Here is a 15858-nt window from a genome sequence, read left to right as displayed (position 1 = left end):
ACATATTTTGGTCAAGCTCAGGATATTATGCTTACATTTTTTTTTTTTACCATCCCCAGTTACTGTGTGTGTTTACTGTGAAAAATAGTAACAGGGTGGACGGTAACAGGGTGGACATTTTATGCTAAACTTGGCTATTGCTACATGTGTGATGATAATCAAGCTAGCACTTGGTGACAACAGAAACATATATTTGATTGATGTATTCACCATATTTTCTAAATGTAAAACAAATGATCAGTTCCACTAAAAATGAGCATAACAGGGTGGACATTTTATGCTTTACCGCAATAGTTAAGTTCTTTAAAACATTAGAAAAACGTTGAAGGAAGAACGCATTCACTTTGCTTCTTGAAGATGATTTCCCACTCAAAATGTATCCTTCTTCTTCTGGAGTCATACAAATAGTAGAATAGTAAAGGGGCGTGTCCAGAGGGATTCAAATCAGAGTAACAGGGGGGACATTCAAACAGGGGACACACACTTTATTTTCAATACAAATGAATTAATAACAACAATTTCAATTTGGTGAGGAATATTAGCAAAAGGGTCATACAACACTCACAAAAATGTAGAATTTGTTTGTAATTATTTGATTTATTTTTGTATATCTGTTACAGAAGTTGAGCAAACATGATTGGGGACACAGCAATTTGGCCTACTTGTGCTAAAATCAGAGTAATTATTTAGAATGTTTAATATCCTGGCTAAATAACATTGTTGCTTTATGGTAGAGGGTATAAACATTTAAAACCAAGCTTTTAAAAAATGAGTATTAGACCTTTTAAATTCAAAATATATGATATAATGTGGTGGGGACCTAAATGGCACCGAATGCTAGGAATGACTTCATTCCTTCAAGACTTCAGTCTATAAGTATATGTAGTCAAACCCTTCAAAAATTATTTGTTGAATCTAAATGTGTCTACTTGAACGTGAAAATCAATTTTTTACATTTACATTTAATACTTTAAGATATTTTTCTAGGAATGTAGGCATTTATCATTTTAAATATTGGGGAGTTTACATTCATTCACATATTTTAGTCTGATTCCAGCATTTTTTCCAACATTTTATTTCTGTAATTTCCATCGATGTTTCCTGGACATATCTGTGTAAAGCACCAAATACAGGAGAAGAGACAACACTGATTTGGGTTGTGTTTAGTTTATATATTGAAATACAATATTCTATATTTTAAATGTGTCATTGATCAGAGTTGCAATGTGTACACATTTTGATAAAAACTACAGTAGAGTAGCCTATGCTAACAGGCTCTAAATGTTTTTTTCAAAAGTTAATCCCAAATAATTTAACTCTTTTAAAAGGTAATTTGTTATTAGTGACAGTATTGGGATCAACTTTATGGTTTCCTCTGATCAACATAAACTAAATATATTCAGGGTAACAGTTTAGCATTGTGTGTGAATCCAATTCACTTTTAAATAGAAAAAAATAAGCTTATGAAATATTAAACTCTTTCATAATTTCACGTGTTAATTGAAAAAGACTAGTTGAGGTTAGTAGGCTACAGTGTAGTTACATTTTGATACACATGTTCCTCCAGTTAACATGTTGTTGCTTGATTAATAAACACCTGGCTCACAGCTATAACGTCACATTGCATATGTACTCTGTCTCGCAGTGTGTTGAGAGAGGCTGTTGGTCTCGTTTGAGTTTAACAGCGTCTTCTAAAATCGACAGATATTTTTAATCCAGCTCTCCCCAATAACCGTCGCGTCACTTCCTCAGCCCATGCCCATCCCTTTGGAAGGAAAAAAAGAAAACTCTCACCGACAAACGACGGCGAGAAAAAGAGCGAGGGAAAAGCCGAGAAGGAAGCTAAAGTCAAAAAGCCAGATGAAAAAGTTGGATACTGAAGAGCGAGCCAACCAAAGAACAGAATATTCCCGTTAAAGTAAGTTTTATACACTTTTAAAGAGTCGCTGCCGCTCACTCAAGTCTATTGATCAGTTTTACATTGATCCAAGCGGTCACTGCTTTGTCAATAAGTGTGTAACCCTCGAGTGCTTATTATTACATTATAGCTGTATTTTACCAATTCAATACACAATTTACTTTAACTATTAATGGAAAGTTCTGGTAATAGGGGTAGGCCTGTAAGCAAGCCCCCTCCCTCCCAAAACTAACTCTCACATAACTCAAAATAAGGTCTTCTCATTTTCAGTTTCTTTTTTAATGTATGATGTTGATTGATAAATTGTCATTAAGGTGAGCTAGCCTGAAAAAATTGTCATATGTATGAGGTAATATTGGCTTTACACTCTGTAATTATTATTAACTTGGAAAGTTACAGTCTTGTTTTCATCCGCATACACCCCTGAGGGGAGAGAAAAGTATGTGCTAGCGTATGTTTCAAGTACAAGTCTCAGCATGGCCTTCACAGCCGCTCCAGTGCCAAAAAGCTCACTGGTGTCCCGCAATGTTGCACAACATGGCTAAGTGTTGACGCTGCCCTGTCTTATCATGAGGCAGGACTGGGGCTTCAGTATTTCAGTTTATCCTGCAAAATGTCTGTATTACACTATGTTATCTCATTGATGGGTTATTGCTCCTTGTAAATAAGAATCTTTGCCCTGTTTAGCCCCCATATTAACCTCTACCTCAATCCGTCTACAGTCATGCCGCTGCACAAATCAACCCGGGCACCTCGCCTGGACCCCACCATGATCTCAGCCCCACTGGGGGACTTTCGCCACACCATGCACATTGGCAGAGGAGGTGATGCCTTTGGGGACACCTCCTTCCTGTCCACTCTTGGCCCGAGCTCGGCCAGCCCTGACCCGGAGGGTTCAGGGATGGCGCCAGCTGGTGATTCTCAGGTGGAAGTCAACCACAGTGAGCTCTATACTGACGCTCCAGGAAGCCCACAGGACTACGAGCTCAAGCACTCTGAGTCAGTGTCTTCCTTCGACATGGATCTGGATCTAGGCCCGTCCATGCTGGGGGATGTACTCGGGATAATGGACGGTTTGGGGTTTGACTCCAATGAGGAATATGTGTTCGACCCCAAAAGTGGTACATCCCTGGTGGAAGCACAGCAGGGAAAAGGGGTTATGGAGAAGTCTGTAAACATGCAGAACGAGCTGAATGGGAAGAACTTGGTGGGGTTGGATGGAAACCAGGTGGGAGACAGCAGGATAGCAGATGGGAACGGGTTCAAGCCCAAGGGGTTACGACCAAAAGTGAGATTCAGTGACAAACGAGAGGAGATAATTCGCCAGGCATCTGAAGAGGAAGAGGGTCAAGGGTTTGACTTCCAGGATGAGGAGCAGCTGGTGGTTCGTAGTCCAACGAGGGGTGAGAGTGTAGTAGGTGGAGGTGAAACCGAGGTCACCAATCACAAAGTAGATTTGCCACCTAGTCCGGCTTCGTCACATAGCTCAGAGTACGAAGGAGTCACCTCATTGGACAGGAGGAGGGTTGACAGCGGCCACTCAGAGACTGATACAGAGGAGGAGGAAGAGGAGGGACGAGGCTACACATTTGAAGATGAGTTTGATGATGAAATCGGTCTATAGGGGATAGGTACAGTTTCCCCGTAAAAACAGATCTTTGCTGTCATGTAAATCAAGTAAACTGTATTTTCTTTTTCAGCATCATTTTAACGGGAGGCTTAAACAGAATGCAAACTGGATTTAAAAAAAAAAGATTTAGTTTGACGATGTTGCTCAACTGGAAGAGACATTTGATGTTTTATCTGTGAAGGTAACAGATTCACTCGTCATTTGATCAGAACATTCCTGTTGTTTTTGAGGTTATTGCAGTGGAAGGTTTGTAGCACTTTGATTTATTTCAATGACCTGGAAAACTTTGCTGACACATACTAAATGAATGATGCTTGCGGTAATTTCCATGTTTTCTTTATTTTCGCCATCCGAAGCACACAGGTGCTTATTGAGCTTTGTTACAGTGCCTTAAAGAGAGCTGTATTCTTACATAATTTTTTCATGTGCTATATCAATGTCTTAATTATTTCTCATACTGCATGTTTATTACAATCTGTGTCTTTTCTTTATGTTTAATGCATTTGTCAAGCTTTACAAATGGCTTCCAGAGACATTGTCAGAAAATAAATGTATCCTGTTTATTTACTGTGAATTTCTCACATTCCTAATCTGACAGCGTGTTTCTCTGGTTCAGATCTGTTAAAAAACATTTTAATTGTGCAATTATTAAGCATGTTGTCAAGTTACCAAAGTTCTTCTTTGGGCTGTGGGGCTGGACTTTAGTATAATGCTAAGACAATCATGGGATTTATAGGTCATTGTAAATTAGGACCAGCGATGTATTTTTGTAAATGGTTTTTGCTTGTATAATGCTTGTATTTTTTTTTTTAAATGTATTTTGTTTCATATTGCTGTAAAAGGGAGAGACCATTATCCTCATCTGTTGAAATGCTGGTTTGAACACGTTTGTTATATTGTGGTTTAAAACACGACAGTGAAAACAATAAAACAATTGGGATTTTTGAAATATTCATCAGCCTTTGATTTGATTTTATTTAGAAATGACTCCTAGGTGAACATACAACTTTATAGTATTCAGTTTTAATCTGAGGATTCATTCATGTATAGCCACTTCCTTATAAAAGTAAGTATTTGGTTTCCTCTAGTACTAATAAAAAACACAGTATACAAGTCTCTTTTAAAACCTTTTAAAGTAAAACAGCTAAGAACAGCTTTAAACATGTTTTTGTAAGCATACAATATCAAATGCCTCAAATAGTTTTAACATCTGTAAAACATACAGAATGAAAGTTCAAAGACTACAACACCATATGGCATCTGTGTTTGCCAATAAATGTCAATCAGAAGAAATTACCTGAAAATCCGAGTTATGTACATTATTACAGGCTCCTTATTGATAACATATTAGAGTTTACTGTTCATTACACATTAGATGTGTATCACTCGTGTAAATGCGAGAAAAAAAAAATCATGCTTCTCTCTGAAACACACACACACACACACTACACAGATATTGTCCTGAACACGTTGAATCCTGACAGCGCCGTGGAGATCATCACTCCAGGTAGCTGAGGGTGCCAGTGGATCTCCTTGATCTCCGACTGGCCCTGGTGCAGGAAAAGCAGCTGGGGGGGCAAGTCCTTTAGCCCCTCCACCCTGGCACCCACATCAGATGACTCCACAGACAGATCCCACTGGCTGACGACGTCGTCGGCTCCCGAGGCGGCGAACACACTCGAGTCCACAGGGCTCCACTCCACAGACGTGATGGGAGCGCTGTGCTGCTTGAAGTTAGCCACAGGACGCCCAGTCTACAGGTACAAGAGGAGTAAGATGTGACAACAACCATTGATCCGTTAGAGTATCCAGCCACTTAAAAATCTATAGCTTGACATCAGGGTTTCTCGATTATAAACTTGAAGCAATATAATAATGAGCCCCATTAACTGAGTTTTAAACATCAGCATGTTCGGTCATAGTCCGGTAATTACTTGCTAACGGAAACTCTGCTACACAATTCTTATTATTATTCTTGAAACATGACCGGTAAGTTTCAAATTTGTCCGGTAAAATAAATTCTGTCCGGACATTTGAACGGCAAGAAAAACTCCTAGCGGAAACCCTGCTTGACATACAGACTTGATTAATAAATATGCATTTTCTGCTTCATGTTGTTTTTGATTGGTTTCCATCTTTACCAGCCAATTTGACTGCATAAGTGAGCTCACTGAAAAGAATGGCAGTATGCAGCGCTGGTTGATTACCGTGATTATTATAATGGTCAGAATAAAACTCTGAAGTGTGGAACGCTGGACACTTCTCACCCGCAGCTGGGTGGTGACCAGCAATTTGGGGAAAATACAAGTCATAAGTAAAATTACATGTTTTTTTTAAATTCAGTTTAAATATAATTATCAAGTGAGCAAACAAGACGACAGAGGGCTGGGTGACACTCCTGCTCACATTTCTGGCAGTATGCTCCTTCCATTTACAATTGTCCATTAAAAAAAGGCAAAGAAAGAGATGGTAATATTTACGATTCTCATTATCTATTAGAGCACAAAAGCCTTGATTTGATCTTAGACATTACAACATCATTTACAATGGCGTTCAGAGTGACCAATTTGAAAGTGTTCAAATGGAAGCAAGATGTTATTGAGACACAAAAGATGTACGAGTCCGCTTCAAAGGCAAATTCAAAATGGATTCCTGCAATAGTATGAGCTTAACTGGGGTAAAGACCAAAGACACAGTGTTGTGTAACAGGCACAAGACTGAACAATGTGATTAGTTAGGTGCGCCCGAATTGTGAAGGCATTTCTAACGGTGTAATACAACAACAATGTGGTCATATAACACTACTGATGGTTTATGTGGTTGTGATAACACTCACTGGTAAAACATTAAGCATTTATAACTCGTAGTTTTATGAATGACCTTGCAAGAGTCATAATTTAGTTAATGATTTTTAGATATGCAAAAATAACTGTTGGTTTTTACCTTAAACTGTCGAAGGTCCCATACTTTCAGAAGCCCATCGTCCCCTCCTGACAGGATGAATGGTTCGCTCCTGTTCCAGCTGATCACATTGACATCTGATGAGTGAGCTTCATTGGCAGAAAGCATGGAATTCGGAGGGGCACGGATGTCCCAGACACGAACTGACTTATCAACCGAACAAGATGCAAAAACCTGAGGTAAAAAAAAAGAGAACACATGCTGAGATTTGAACCTTCAGATAACATTTAACAACAGAAGTCTTAAGGCGACTTCCCAAACAATAAAGCCTAATGTATTTATTTTTGTTCAGTCTTTTTAGTGTGTAAGAGTTGGGCTTTTCGTGCTCATTATTTGATGCTTTTAATGCTTTTTGTGTCCAAAGAGCACCACCCATGTGAGGCAGTAGAATTCACATCCACAGATCATAAACTAGTTTGGTGACTAGTTAAATTGCTTTCACCTCCATCATAGTTCATTCATTCAGTCATCTCACCACACCCCATTCTTCCATCCAAACACCTGTAGCACTGGTGAGCAGGGAGGGTAAGCCTGACATTCATCCTCTGGGTTTAAATAATCCTAAATATTTAAGTTCAATGAAGCTAGTTCAGCTCTAAGGTCAGGGGCCAATGAGGATACCTAACATGCGTGTCAATACACATCATGCATGTCCAACAAAATCGCATGTACGTATTTTTGTTTGGGAGGAAAACCAGAACAAAACATAAATCGGCCCTGGTGGGGGTGGACAGTGCATAAAGGAATATTTTACCCAAGACATGACCATATCAATTACTAATCCTAGGTCACTTTGAGGAAGAAATCTTTAAATGTTTTTACATGCTTACAAAGAGAAGAAGAAAAAAAAAAAAAAAAGGGTCCTGCTTAATTGAAGCGAAAGCATTTAACACATGCATCAACACTAAAGCCTTACCCTTTAAAACACTTTGCAAATGTGAGCATATGTGTTGAGCATACTGAAACTCTGGTTTGACATTTTGAAGGTCCTTAGCACACGCTTAGTTTGCTAATGTCTTGAGCCACATCTTTGAAAGCATCTGGATAAATGGGACTTTGATAAAATTGCACAAATTAAGTGACTGTCTGAAAACAGGTGTTGTGATTTATCAAGACTTGTTCACTGTGGATCGGCCCTTTGATACCAAGCCTGCATGCTGCCAGCTAAAGCTCTTCTACAGTACCTCTGTGACTGATAGTCCCTGTTTTCTAAATAAACTTACTGTAGCTTCAGTGGGCGACCACTGCAGATCCTCCACAGACTTGCTGTGGGAGCTGAAAGCTCGTTGGTCAACCTGCCATGAAGTCCCTCCCTCTCGTGGCTCCCACACATGGATGTTCTTTTTGCAGTCTCCACTGACAAGACGACCTGTTAATACAAGAACAAACACAACACCTTTTTTAATTTTAGGCTGAAAACAGACACATTCACTAAGCTGTGTAAAGTGGCAGGCCCCACACAACTTATTGCACTCTTCTTTGTGTTTGAACACGTTACCCTCGATAACAAGTGTATCCCTTACATGCTTTTAAAAAAGGACACTATACTATATATTCATTTCCTTTTTTACCTCTGCCAAGGAGGTTGTGTTTTCAGTCCTGTTTATCTTTCTTTTAAATTTAGAAAAATAAACCGGGTTCATATTTCATTTGCTGGAAATTGAGCCATGTGCAAATTAAATGCACTTTTTGAATCTGGATGAACCAAGTGTTTAAATATGTTTGGACATAAAGAACTTGTCATTCAAAAGCTATAAAGGAGCATCAAACATTGATGTTGTGGATTGGACAACTTGCCTGTCTCCAGATAAAAAAGGTGCAAATTAGGAATTTACACAGAAATCTCTGGCGTTAGTGTTACAGAGGGAGAGACAGTTAGGAGCGCAAGATAAAATGTTACTCTATGGTGCAGTCAGGTAAACATTTACATGTATAGGACACAGGTACTAATGTGTAAACAAGCCCAGAATGAATGCATCTGCAAACTGTCTTGCATGTAAAAGGAGACACTTACCAGGCACTGTAGGCGACCAATCAATAGCAAAGCCTTCCCCCATATGTCCTGCAAAGCTGAAGAGTGGTGTGGCTTCCTTCTGCTGTTTGATAAAAGCAGCCATAGCAGCAGGACTGTGCACGGCTTCCAGCTGAGATTGGAGGTCAATTATTTCTACCTGTCCCTTATCAGACCAGACAGCGGCCAACGACTGCTCTCCACGTTTTGTCACCTGGAATTATAGAAACAAAATTGGTTATCATGAACATTAGAAAACTCAGGTTTCCAATACAGGAGTTCATATACAAGTCTGCCTCTAAAGTGATGCATAACATACTCTGACTCTGTTAATGCCTCCATAGTGAGGCATCAAGGCCAGCTCCATCTGTGGCTTCTTGTCTTCATCCTCATCATCGTCATCACTTTCTTCATCGCTGCTCTCTTCCCCCTCTTTGTCTTTCTCTGTTCCATAAAGGTTTTGCATGCGTATGACAATAAGTCTGGAAGAAAGTACAAATATGCATTTAGGAGGATTCAGATGAAAAATAACCCTCCTTCCTCATATCATTTCAAGAGTTGTGTAAAGTCTGGTGACTGTATCAACAGAGCTGAGGTTTTGTAAGAAACGTTATAATCCAAACAATTTAAGATGTTTTCCCTTCATTTTAGCTGGCCTTTTAAAAAAGGGGAAATCCCCAACCCTTTATGCCATGTATGCCAAAACAGAACCGAAACTGTGCACAAAAAGAACTAGTGAGAATGTGCTGTTGATACCTCTGCAACAACTGAAGCTTCTGTATAATAAAATGTCCTGCCAGTCACAATTATTTGAAAAGACTTGATCTGAATTATTATTGATTGACTAGTGTTACCTTTTTGCTGAAGCAACACTAATCAAAATCTCAAAAGCCATGATGCTTCCGCATTATTTCAAATGTTTTCTGTTAATAATAGGAATAACCTTGAAACACACCATATTTATCAAGTTTGTACCCAAAGTGGCAGAGGTTTCTTAATATAAGACGGCTTGTTTTTCTGTTAAGTGGCTATACATATTGTTAGTAATAGGGTCTTCATTGGGATTGTCAGACATTTATTGAAATTGCATAATGGACGTGTTTTTTTGGCTAGTTTGAGTGATTGATGTGTTTTGGTGTGACATGGCCAATCTATGACACAGTATTAGTGATGTTTTATTAATGCAATTTGCTAAAACTTAATCTGTTTAGGGGCCAATAAGATGTCTTTGTTTTGCCACTGAAATGAACACATGGGCAGTTTCCTTCTCTATTTTCATTCATTCATTCATTCCTTATCATCATTCGCTGGCCAGTTGTTATTAGTTCAACTTTAAATAGTTATTATACATGTAGGCTTATTCCACTCTTTTTTATGGCAGAGCCACGTGACTTCTTCCGGGCTTGTTTCATAGACCTGGTTACTTGTTTTCTTCAGATCTGGCAACATGTGTTCAGTACCTGTTGCTCAGCGCTGAGTCCGCCTGTGTACCCGCACAGAGCAGCATGGACAGGGGGAACTGCTCCCTGCCTTCTCCATCCCCATCTCTCAGGAAGTCAAAGCTCAGACACGGAGCACCTGGAGACACACAACAATGAATACTGAAGCTCCTGCTTGCGGACATTACTTATAGAAGATATTTGCATCAAGGCTAACTAACTGCTACATGTGTACAACTTGCCAGTTTGACACTCGTGGTACATGCGGTACGCGGACCGGTCCATCTCCAGCTCCTCTCCCGGCTTTAGTGGCTCTATCCCGGGCACGTACACTTTCTTCTCCTCTTCTCCGCCATCTCCTTCCTCCTCCATCTCAACTCCTTCATCATCATCGCTGCTAGCTTCGCCCGTCTCCTCCATTTCGCCTCCTTCCTCGGCAAACGTGTCTTCATCGGGCGCAGACATCTTTGCTTACTTCCGGTATGTGCAGCAGTCACGTGGTTTAAACAGCCTGTCACCCCTCCCATGCTGCCTCACTCCCCCTCCCTCTCCCTCTCTCTCTCCTCTCCCTCCCATTTACGGGAATTCAGCTGGCCCCTTTCGCGCTTGTCTCCATGCTGCCAGGAAAAAACAGACTTGCAAATATGTGTCTGTGATATTGTCCAAACTACGATGTTCTTTATGCTTGATATCATGGGGTTTGAGGCGGTGGCCACATGGTCGCCTTTCACACTCCCTGAGTGCAGAGTAACATTTGTTAAAGAAACTGGATGAATCATTTTCACATTTTGTGGTAATGTTTACTGTCTACTGACCCAGGACAGGAGCTCTCAAATGCTCTGAATGAGTCAGACTACTACATTGATTTCAAGTAAATGCAACATGTGTAGCCCACCACATGCAGCAGCCTGGTACTGACCTATTTTATTCCGCCTATGGTACTGACACTGGGGTCAACCATTATACCCCCATGGGGTCAACAGCCTCTGTATTACTGATAGGAAACAATTAATACGGCAGCAGCTGCACAGCCTAGTTATTAAAACGTTAAGTAGCTATACATTTAAATAGAACTTGTCCAATTATTTATTCTTAAAGTTGGCTGGACTTGTTCTTGTTTTTGTTGTTAGTTGCATGAGTATTTGTCACTAAGTTTAACAGTCCAAAAGAACAGAACATAGCCTTTGGCTTGATTTACTGATTTATTTACTGATACGGATTTATCTGCATTCATGCTGTTGTACATTATCCTCATTCTTTCCAAATTTGACATCGATTTAGAGAAAAAAAAGTTTGTCGAAAACTTGGGGTGCAGGCCAAGAGCCTGTTCCCACATACCTCTGTATTTTGAGGATTAGGAAAATACAAGAAGGATCTTGTGACAACAGTGGTGAACAATACATGCGTGGGTGTGTACAAGCAGGGGCAAGTGCGAGCACCAAATGGTGGACTTATTATTTCTCATGTAAATCCTGACAGGAGTCCTTCAGAACATCTCTTGAGTACTGTTGGATACAGAGTGCATTCCTCTATCAACTGCAACTCGTCTGTCATTTTTTTCCTGAGGATTAAAAAAGTTGTAAAGCTATTGTCTTCTGGGAATCATTTTTTATAAGAGCCGTCAGTTAAGGTTGAGCTCACATGAATCGACTATGTCATGCATCTGGAATGCAACATCATAAACAAAATAGAATCTGTTTAAGCCGAACGGGTAGAAATATGAATGTCTAAGTGTTTTACTGACAAACAGATCTTTTACTTAGACAAACATAGCAATGCCACAAAGGGAAATGACTAATTCAAACATACATTCAAAAGTATTTATGTAAGCTTTACTTGTAAAATAAATTAAAAACGAAAAGAATATATGCAGAAAAATGCTCTCTGTATTGTTGATGCATTGAAAGTGTCAGCTCTTTGCTGTTTGAGCTCATTTGAAAGACTTATCTATAGCTGTCCGATAAATGGAGTGGTTAAAAAAGTAAAATATTTCCCTTTAAAATGTTGAAGAATAGAATCAATTCAAAATAATCCAGTAAAGTATGTACAAGTACCTAAACGTTGTGCATTACTTGATTATATATACTTGGTTATTTTTAGTTAATGATGACAAACAATACAGACCACAATAAATATAGCTTAAACATGGGATAATATATCAAAAACTAACAATGTATATATATATCTAAATGTCTTTAATTTACAATTATGTACAAAAGTAAAACGCCCATAAACTGTAATATCCTACATTTACATAACATTCATTGTAAACAGTGATGAATTCCACATCAATAGACGATGGCTTGCGTGCATTGGCTTGCTCAGCATTTATCTGGTTAGCATGTAGAGCATAGCTAGCTGGAGCTTGTGGCTTTGCTCGAGAGAGGATGGCTATATGGTTATATCTGTGATATCAGTTGTTAAAGAAAAGTGTTGCTCGGCTACGTGACTAACTTTGGACATTAAATACAACCGGTGCATGTCACATCATATTAACAAAGCTTGTTGCATTAAAACACAAAGACGCAAGTATAAGAAAAACGAACATTCAGTGCCAGGAAATGTCTTGCATTTTGTGTGCATCATCAAAAAAAAGAAGATCCTTGGAGTAACTATGGCAACAACCACCAGTACAGTCTGAATAGCAAGGTGCTCCAGAGAGAGGCAGCATAGGACAGAGTCGGAGGAGCACCGCTGGACGGAGGCTGCGTATTGTCTATAATCTTCCCAGACTTCCCCTCCTCCTCACTGCTGAGAGCTCGAGTAGTCAAGAGTCTGGCCCTCGACGGGCCGTAGTCCTTCCTCTCTAGAGGGGGGGGCAAGGTGGGCAAGGTGCAGGTTTTAATTTGCGGTAGGCAGGCGACATCGAGCCATCGAGTGAGGAGTTCTGACGTTAGCTTCAGAAGTTCTTCAGGAGAGGAAGATAGTGGGGAGAACTGGGTCAGGTCCGTCTCCTCCTGGAACCTCTGAGACGAGGAAACAAGGCACAAGTAAATATTTTGAATGAAAGAAGAGACAATCATATGATCTCGGGAGCTTAATTCTTATTACTTTACTTTTACATACATTTATGTTTGAAACAAAGATTTAAATATGAATGTAAGCAATCACAAACACTTTTTTAAGTAAGCAAGCAAGTAAGCTGTATAATTAGACATTATTATGGTATATGTTTGAAAGTAAAGCCTACCTCTGTATTTTTGTTGCTTCTTATAATTTTACCCAGGGTCAGCTTTAGATCCAGGATTAAGGAGTGATTAAGGTGCTCATCCCAGAGGTTTCCGAGAAGCACATGCCATGATTCAAGCAGGACGACTGCAGCAGGGAACACACAACACTGCCAGGGAAAGAAAGAGCAACACAACAACCCCAACGTCAGGTTTAGTGTGCAAAAAACATGTGACAAATCACCACAAGAACCACATCAGTTGCTTAATTATAAGTGAGGCTCAAGGATACATGGCACAACACTTTTCTTGCTAAACTGAGCATTTACAAGGCCTGTTATTGTAACTGAAGAGGAGGTTAAAGCTAATTATTATCCTGTCAAAGAGCCCGAACGGCTGAAAGACTGTAAGATGTACGACATTATTTGCACATGAGACACCACTTCCCCTTTTGGATGTGATAAGAAACTCACCGGATCCCTGTCGCAGAGCATTCTTTTTGTGTAGCGGTGCACTACATAGTAATCCTTAGGAAATACTGTCCGCTGGAAGATAGAACAAAAGCATAGAAAACATAAGAAAAACACCCACAAATGATTGAATAATTTACACATTTTAACTTAAGTGATTACTGAACTGTAGTAATGTTTTATTAATTTAGAAAACAACTTAACTAACCCCTAAGGGGAAACTACATTCTGTTTGATTTCTTTCACTTTGTAGAGCAACGCATATCAGTCATAAAAACTGTTTGCTGTCCGATAGCTAAAGGTTATCAGATAACAAGGCAGAGTTTATTATTCTCATTCATTTCAGAGAAATCTTCACCTTTGACCACCTCTTTTTACCACCTGACTGAAGAAAGTCAATATAAAGGTTTTTTCCTTAAAGGATAGTATAAACATCTGGTAAGCAAATATATCATTCCTACAAAGAAGATGTTTGACTACATCAAATCATGAACAAATTGAAAAGTTCTTAACTTACAAATCCAGTCGGATTAGAGTCGATTGTCCTTTTAATATTTTTCACACCTTCCCTGTCAAAGTCACATCCACCACATCGGACAGTCAAGAGTGATAGCAACAGCAAAACTGTGAGAGGCATGAGTAAGAAGAAAAGAGACATTCAGATAATTGATGGAAACTTTCTGTGGTTTGTAACTTGTTCAACACTGCATGCCCAGTAAAAAGCAATACCTCATATCCTGCCTCAATTCAACAAAAATGATACTTGGCATGTTTTTTAAATTAAATGAATACCCCGGAAATGCTATAACAACACCACATGACACAGCAAATCCGTTTTTGACTGATTAAGCATGACTATAAAACAACCAGTTATAGCATTCAACTTTTTTTTACCTCCATAATATAGGAAAAGTTTTCAAAAAGCACCAAAACGCAGTTAATTCTTGTCTCTCACCTGGCAGTGACATCCTTTTATCTTTCTAAGAATGGACACTTCTCCATTTCTCTTGTTGAGGGCAATCTCTCTGCAGACGTGTTTCGGTGTCAGTCTGTGAAAGGCAAAGTTTCGTCCTCTGTGGTTTCTTCAGGTCTTTGACACAGAGTGCGCTGCTGTGTGTTCTCCTTCACCGTCTGATATGTAGTCTTGTTGACATCCCTTATACATTCCTTCCTTTGGAGTCCTTTTGGTACTTTCCAATAAATACCTCATTTATCTTCTCACGCCATCCCGCTCTCTCACTTTGGATTTTCCCACTTAAGCCTGAGTGGCTGCAGCCTTTTCCTATATAATCTTTTGTTTGTTTTTTACTATATCTCTTTCCCTTTCACCCTCTCACTACTGACCTAGAATCTTCTTGAACAGCCCAATTTGAACCACTCCCCTCTCCCTCGAAACTGGTTAATGGATAAAGCGGGAGAGACACTGGCCTGCTCTTGTCTATCTCTCCCTCTGGCCACTCTGTGTCCTCACTCGCTCAAAGTGAAAGTGCTCTGCTGGATTGCTTGTCTGCTCCCTTTAAGTCTCGGCCCCTCCCACCGCCACACGTTTTACCTCACTATTGACTGACCCGGCCCCTCCCCCCTGCTCCCCACATTCCCTGACACCCACCCTCTTACCCCCATCCTCCCCCTTCAGACCGGGCCCAAGGAGGCTTAGTCATGCAATTGGAGCGTATGTTTTTCATTTGGACTCTCCCCCACACCTCTGAGCCTTTGGATCCCCTGGTCTTTATCCCTCCAGAGTCAGTGCGCAATATCATTCTGTTTAATCATCACATGATCTGTTTTTTCTATAAATCAGGAATCAAGTTCTTGGGAAGAAAAAAAAGGATTGCAACACTGCATCACCAGAAAATGCAAGTCATTCTATTTGTGACAGAAAGTAATTTCTGTTAAAATGGGTTCCACAGAGGTGTCTTGTGTGTTTGTGACGTCTGATAATCTAATATTGTCTGATAATCTAATATTGTGCACAGCTGTCATCATCCTGTCCATAAAGTGTTGATCTTCTGTCCCCTCAGGTTGTGTGAAGCATCATGTTATTTTGGTATTCTGTTCATTTTCTAGCAGAGGAGTTAATTAGTAAGGAAAGGAAAGAAGTTAGCAATGTTTCTTCATGTCAAAGAGGAATTGTTCTTCTGTGTGTCCTTTTTTGAACACAAGCCAAAACCAAGTTTCCCCAAGTCCTATCACTATTGAGAGGAAATGGAAACTAGAGAACAGCAGCTTCACCACAAGCTAAGCATTAACACTCCCAGAGGT

General features: G+C 39.7%; 3 protein-coding genes across 3 annotated transcripts; 1 reads left to right on the top strand and 2 right to left on the bottom strand.

The window, feature by feature from the left end:
• Positions 1-1755: 1755 nt before the first annotated feature.
• Positions 1756-4501, top strand: cdc42ep5 (CDC42 effector protein (Rho GTPase binding) 5). Its single transcript, XM_079691858.1, has 2 exons — positions 1756-1918; positions 2641-4501. The coding sequence occupies exon 2, from the start codon at positions 2643-2645 to the stop codon at positions 3540-3542; it is 900 nt and encodes a 299-aa protein (XP_079547984.1). The 5' UTR covers positions 1756-1918; positions 2641-2642; the 3' UTR covers positions 3543-4501.
• A 161-nt stretch (positions 4502-4662) lies between these two features.
• grwd1 (glutamate-rich WD repeat containing 1) lies at positions 4663-10438 on the bottom strand. The gene is made up of 7 exons (XM_079691857.1): positions 10202-10438; positions 9981-10098; positions 8840-9002; positions 8524-8734; positions 7733-7878; positions 6492-6683; positions 4663-5302 (listed from the first exon to the last, which is right to left on the bottom strand). Exons 1-7 carry the CDS (start codon positions 10422-10424, stop codon positions 4994-4996), a joined length of 1362 nt encoding a protein of 453 aa, XP_079547983.1. The 5' UTR covers positions 10425-10438; the 3' UTR covers positions 4663-4993.
• Positions 10439-11148: 710 nt separating this feature from the next.
• LOC307013026 (uncharacterized protein) lies at positions 11149-15090 on the bottom strand. Its single transcript, XM_079640266.1, has 5 exons — positions 14552-15090; positions 14114-14220; positions 13600-13671; positions 13150-13296; positions 11149-12925 (listed from the first exon to the last, which is right to left on the bottom strand). Exons 1-5 carry the CDS (start codon positions 14562-14564, stop codon positions 12572-12574), a joined length of 693 nt encoding a protein of 230 aa, XP_079496392.1. The 5' UTR covers positions 14565-15090; the 3' UTR covers positions 11149-12571.
• Positions 15091-15858: the final 768 nt, after the last annotated feature.

The sequence above is a fragment of the Notothenia rossii genome, assembly GCF_949606895.1.
Source record: "Notothenia rossii genome assembly, chromosome: 7".
In the NCBI taxonomy this organism is placed as follows: Eukaryota; Metazoa; Chordata; class Actinopteri; order Perciformes; family Nototheniidae; genus Notothenia; species Notothenia rossii.
The sequence above is the reverse complement of the archived record's forward strand: the minus strand, read 5'-3'. Positions and strand labels throughout refer to the sequence as shown.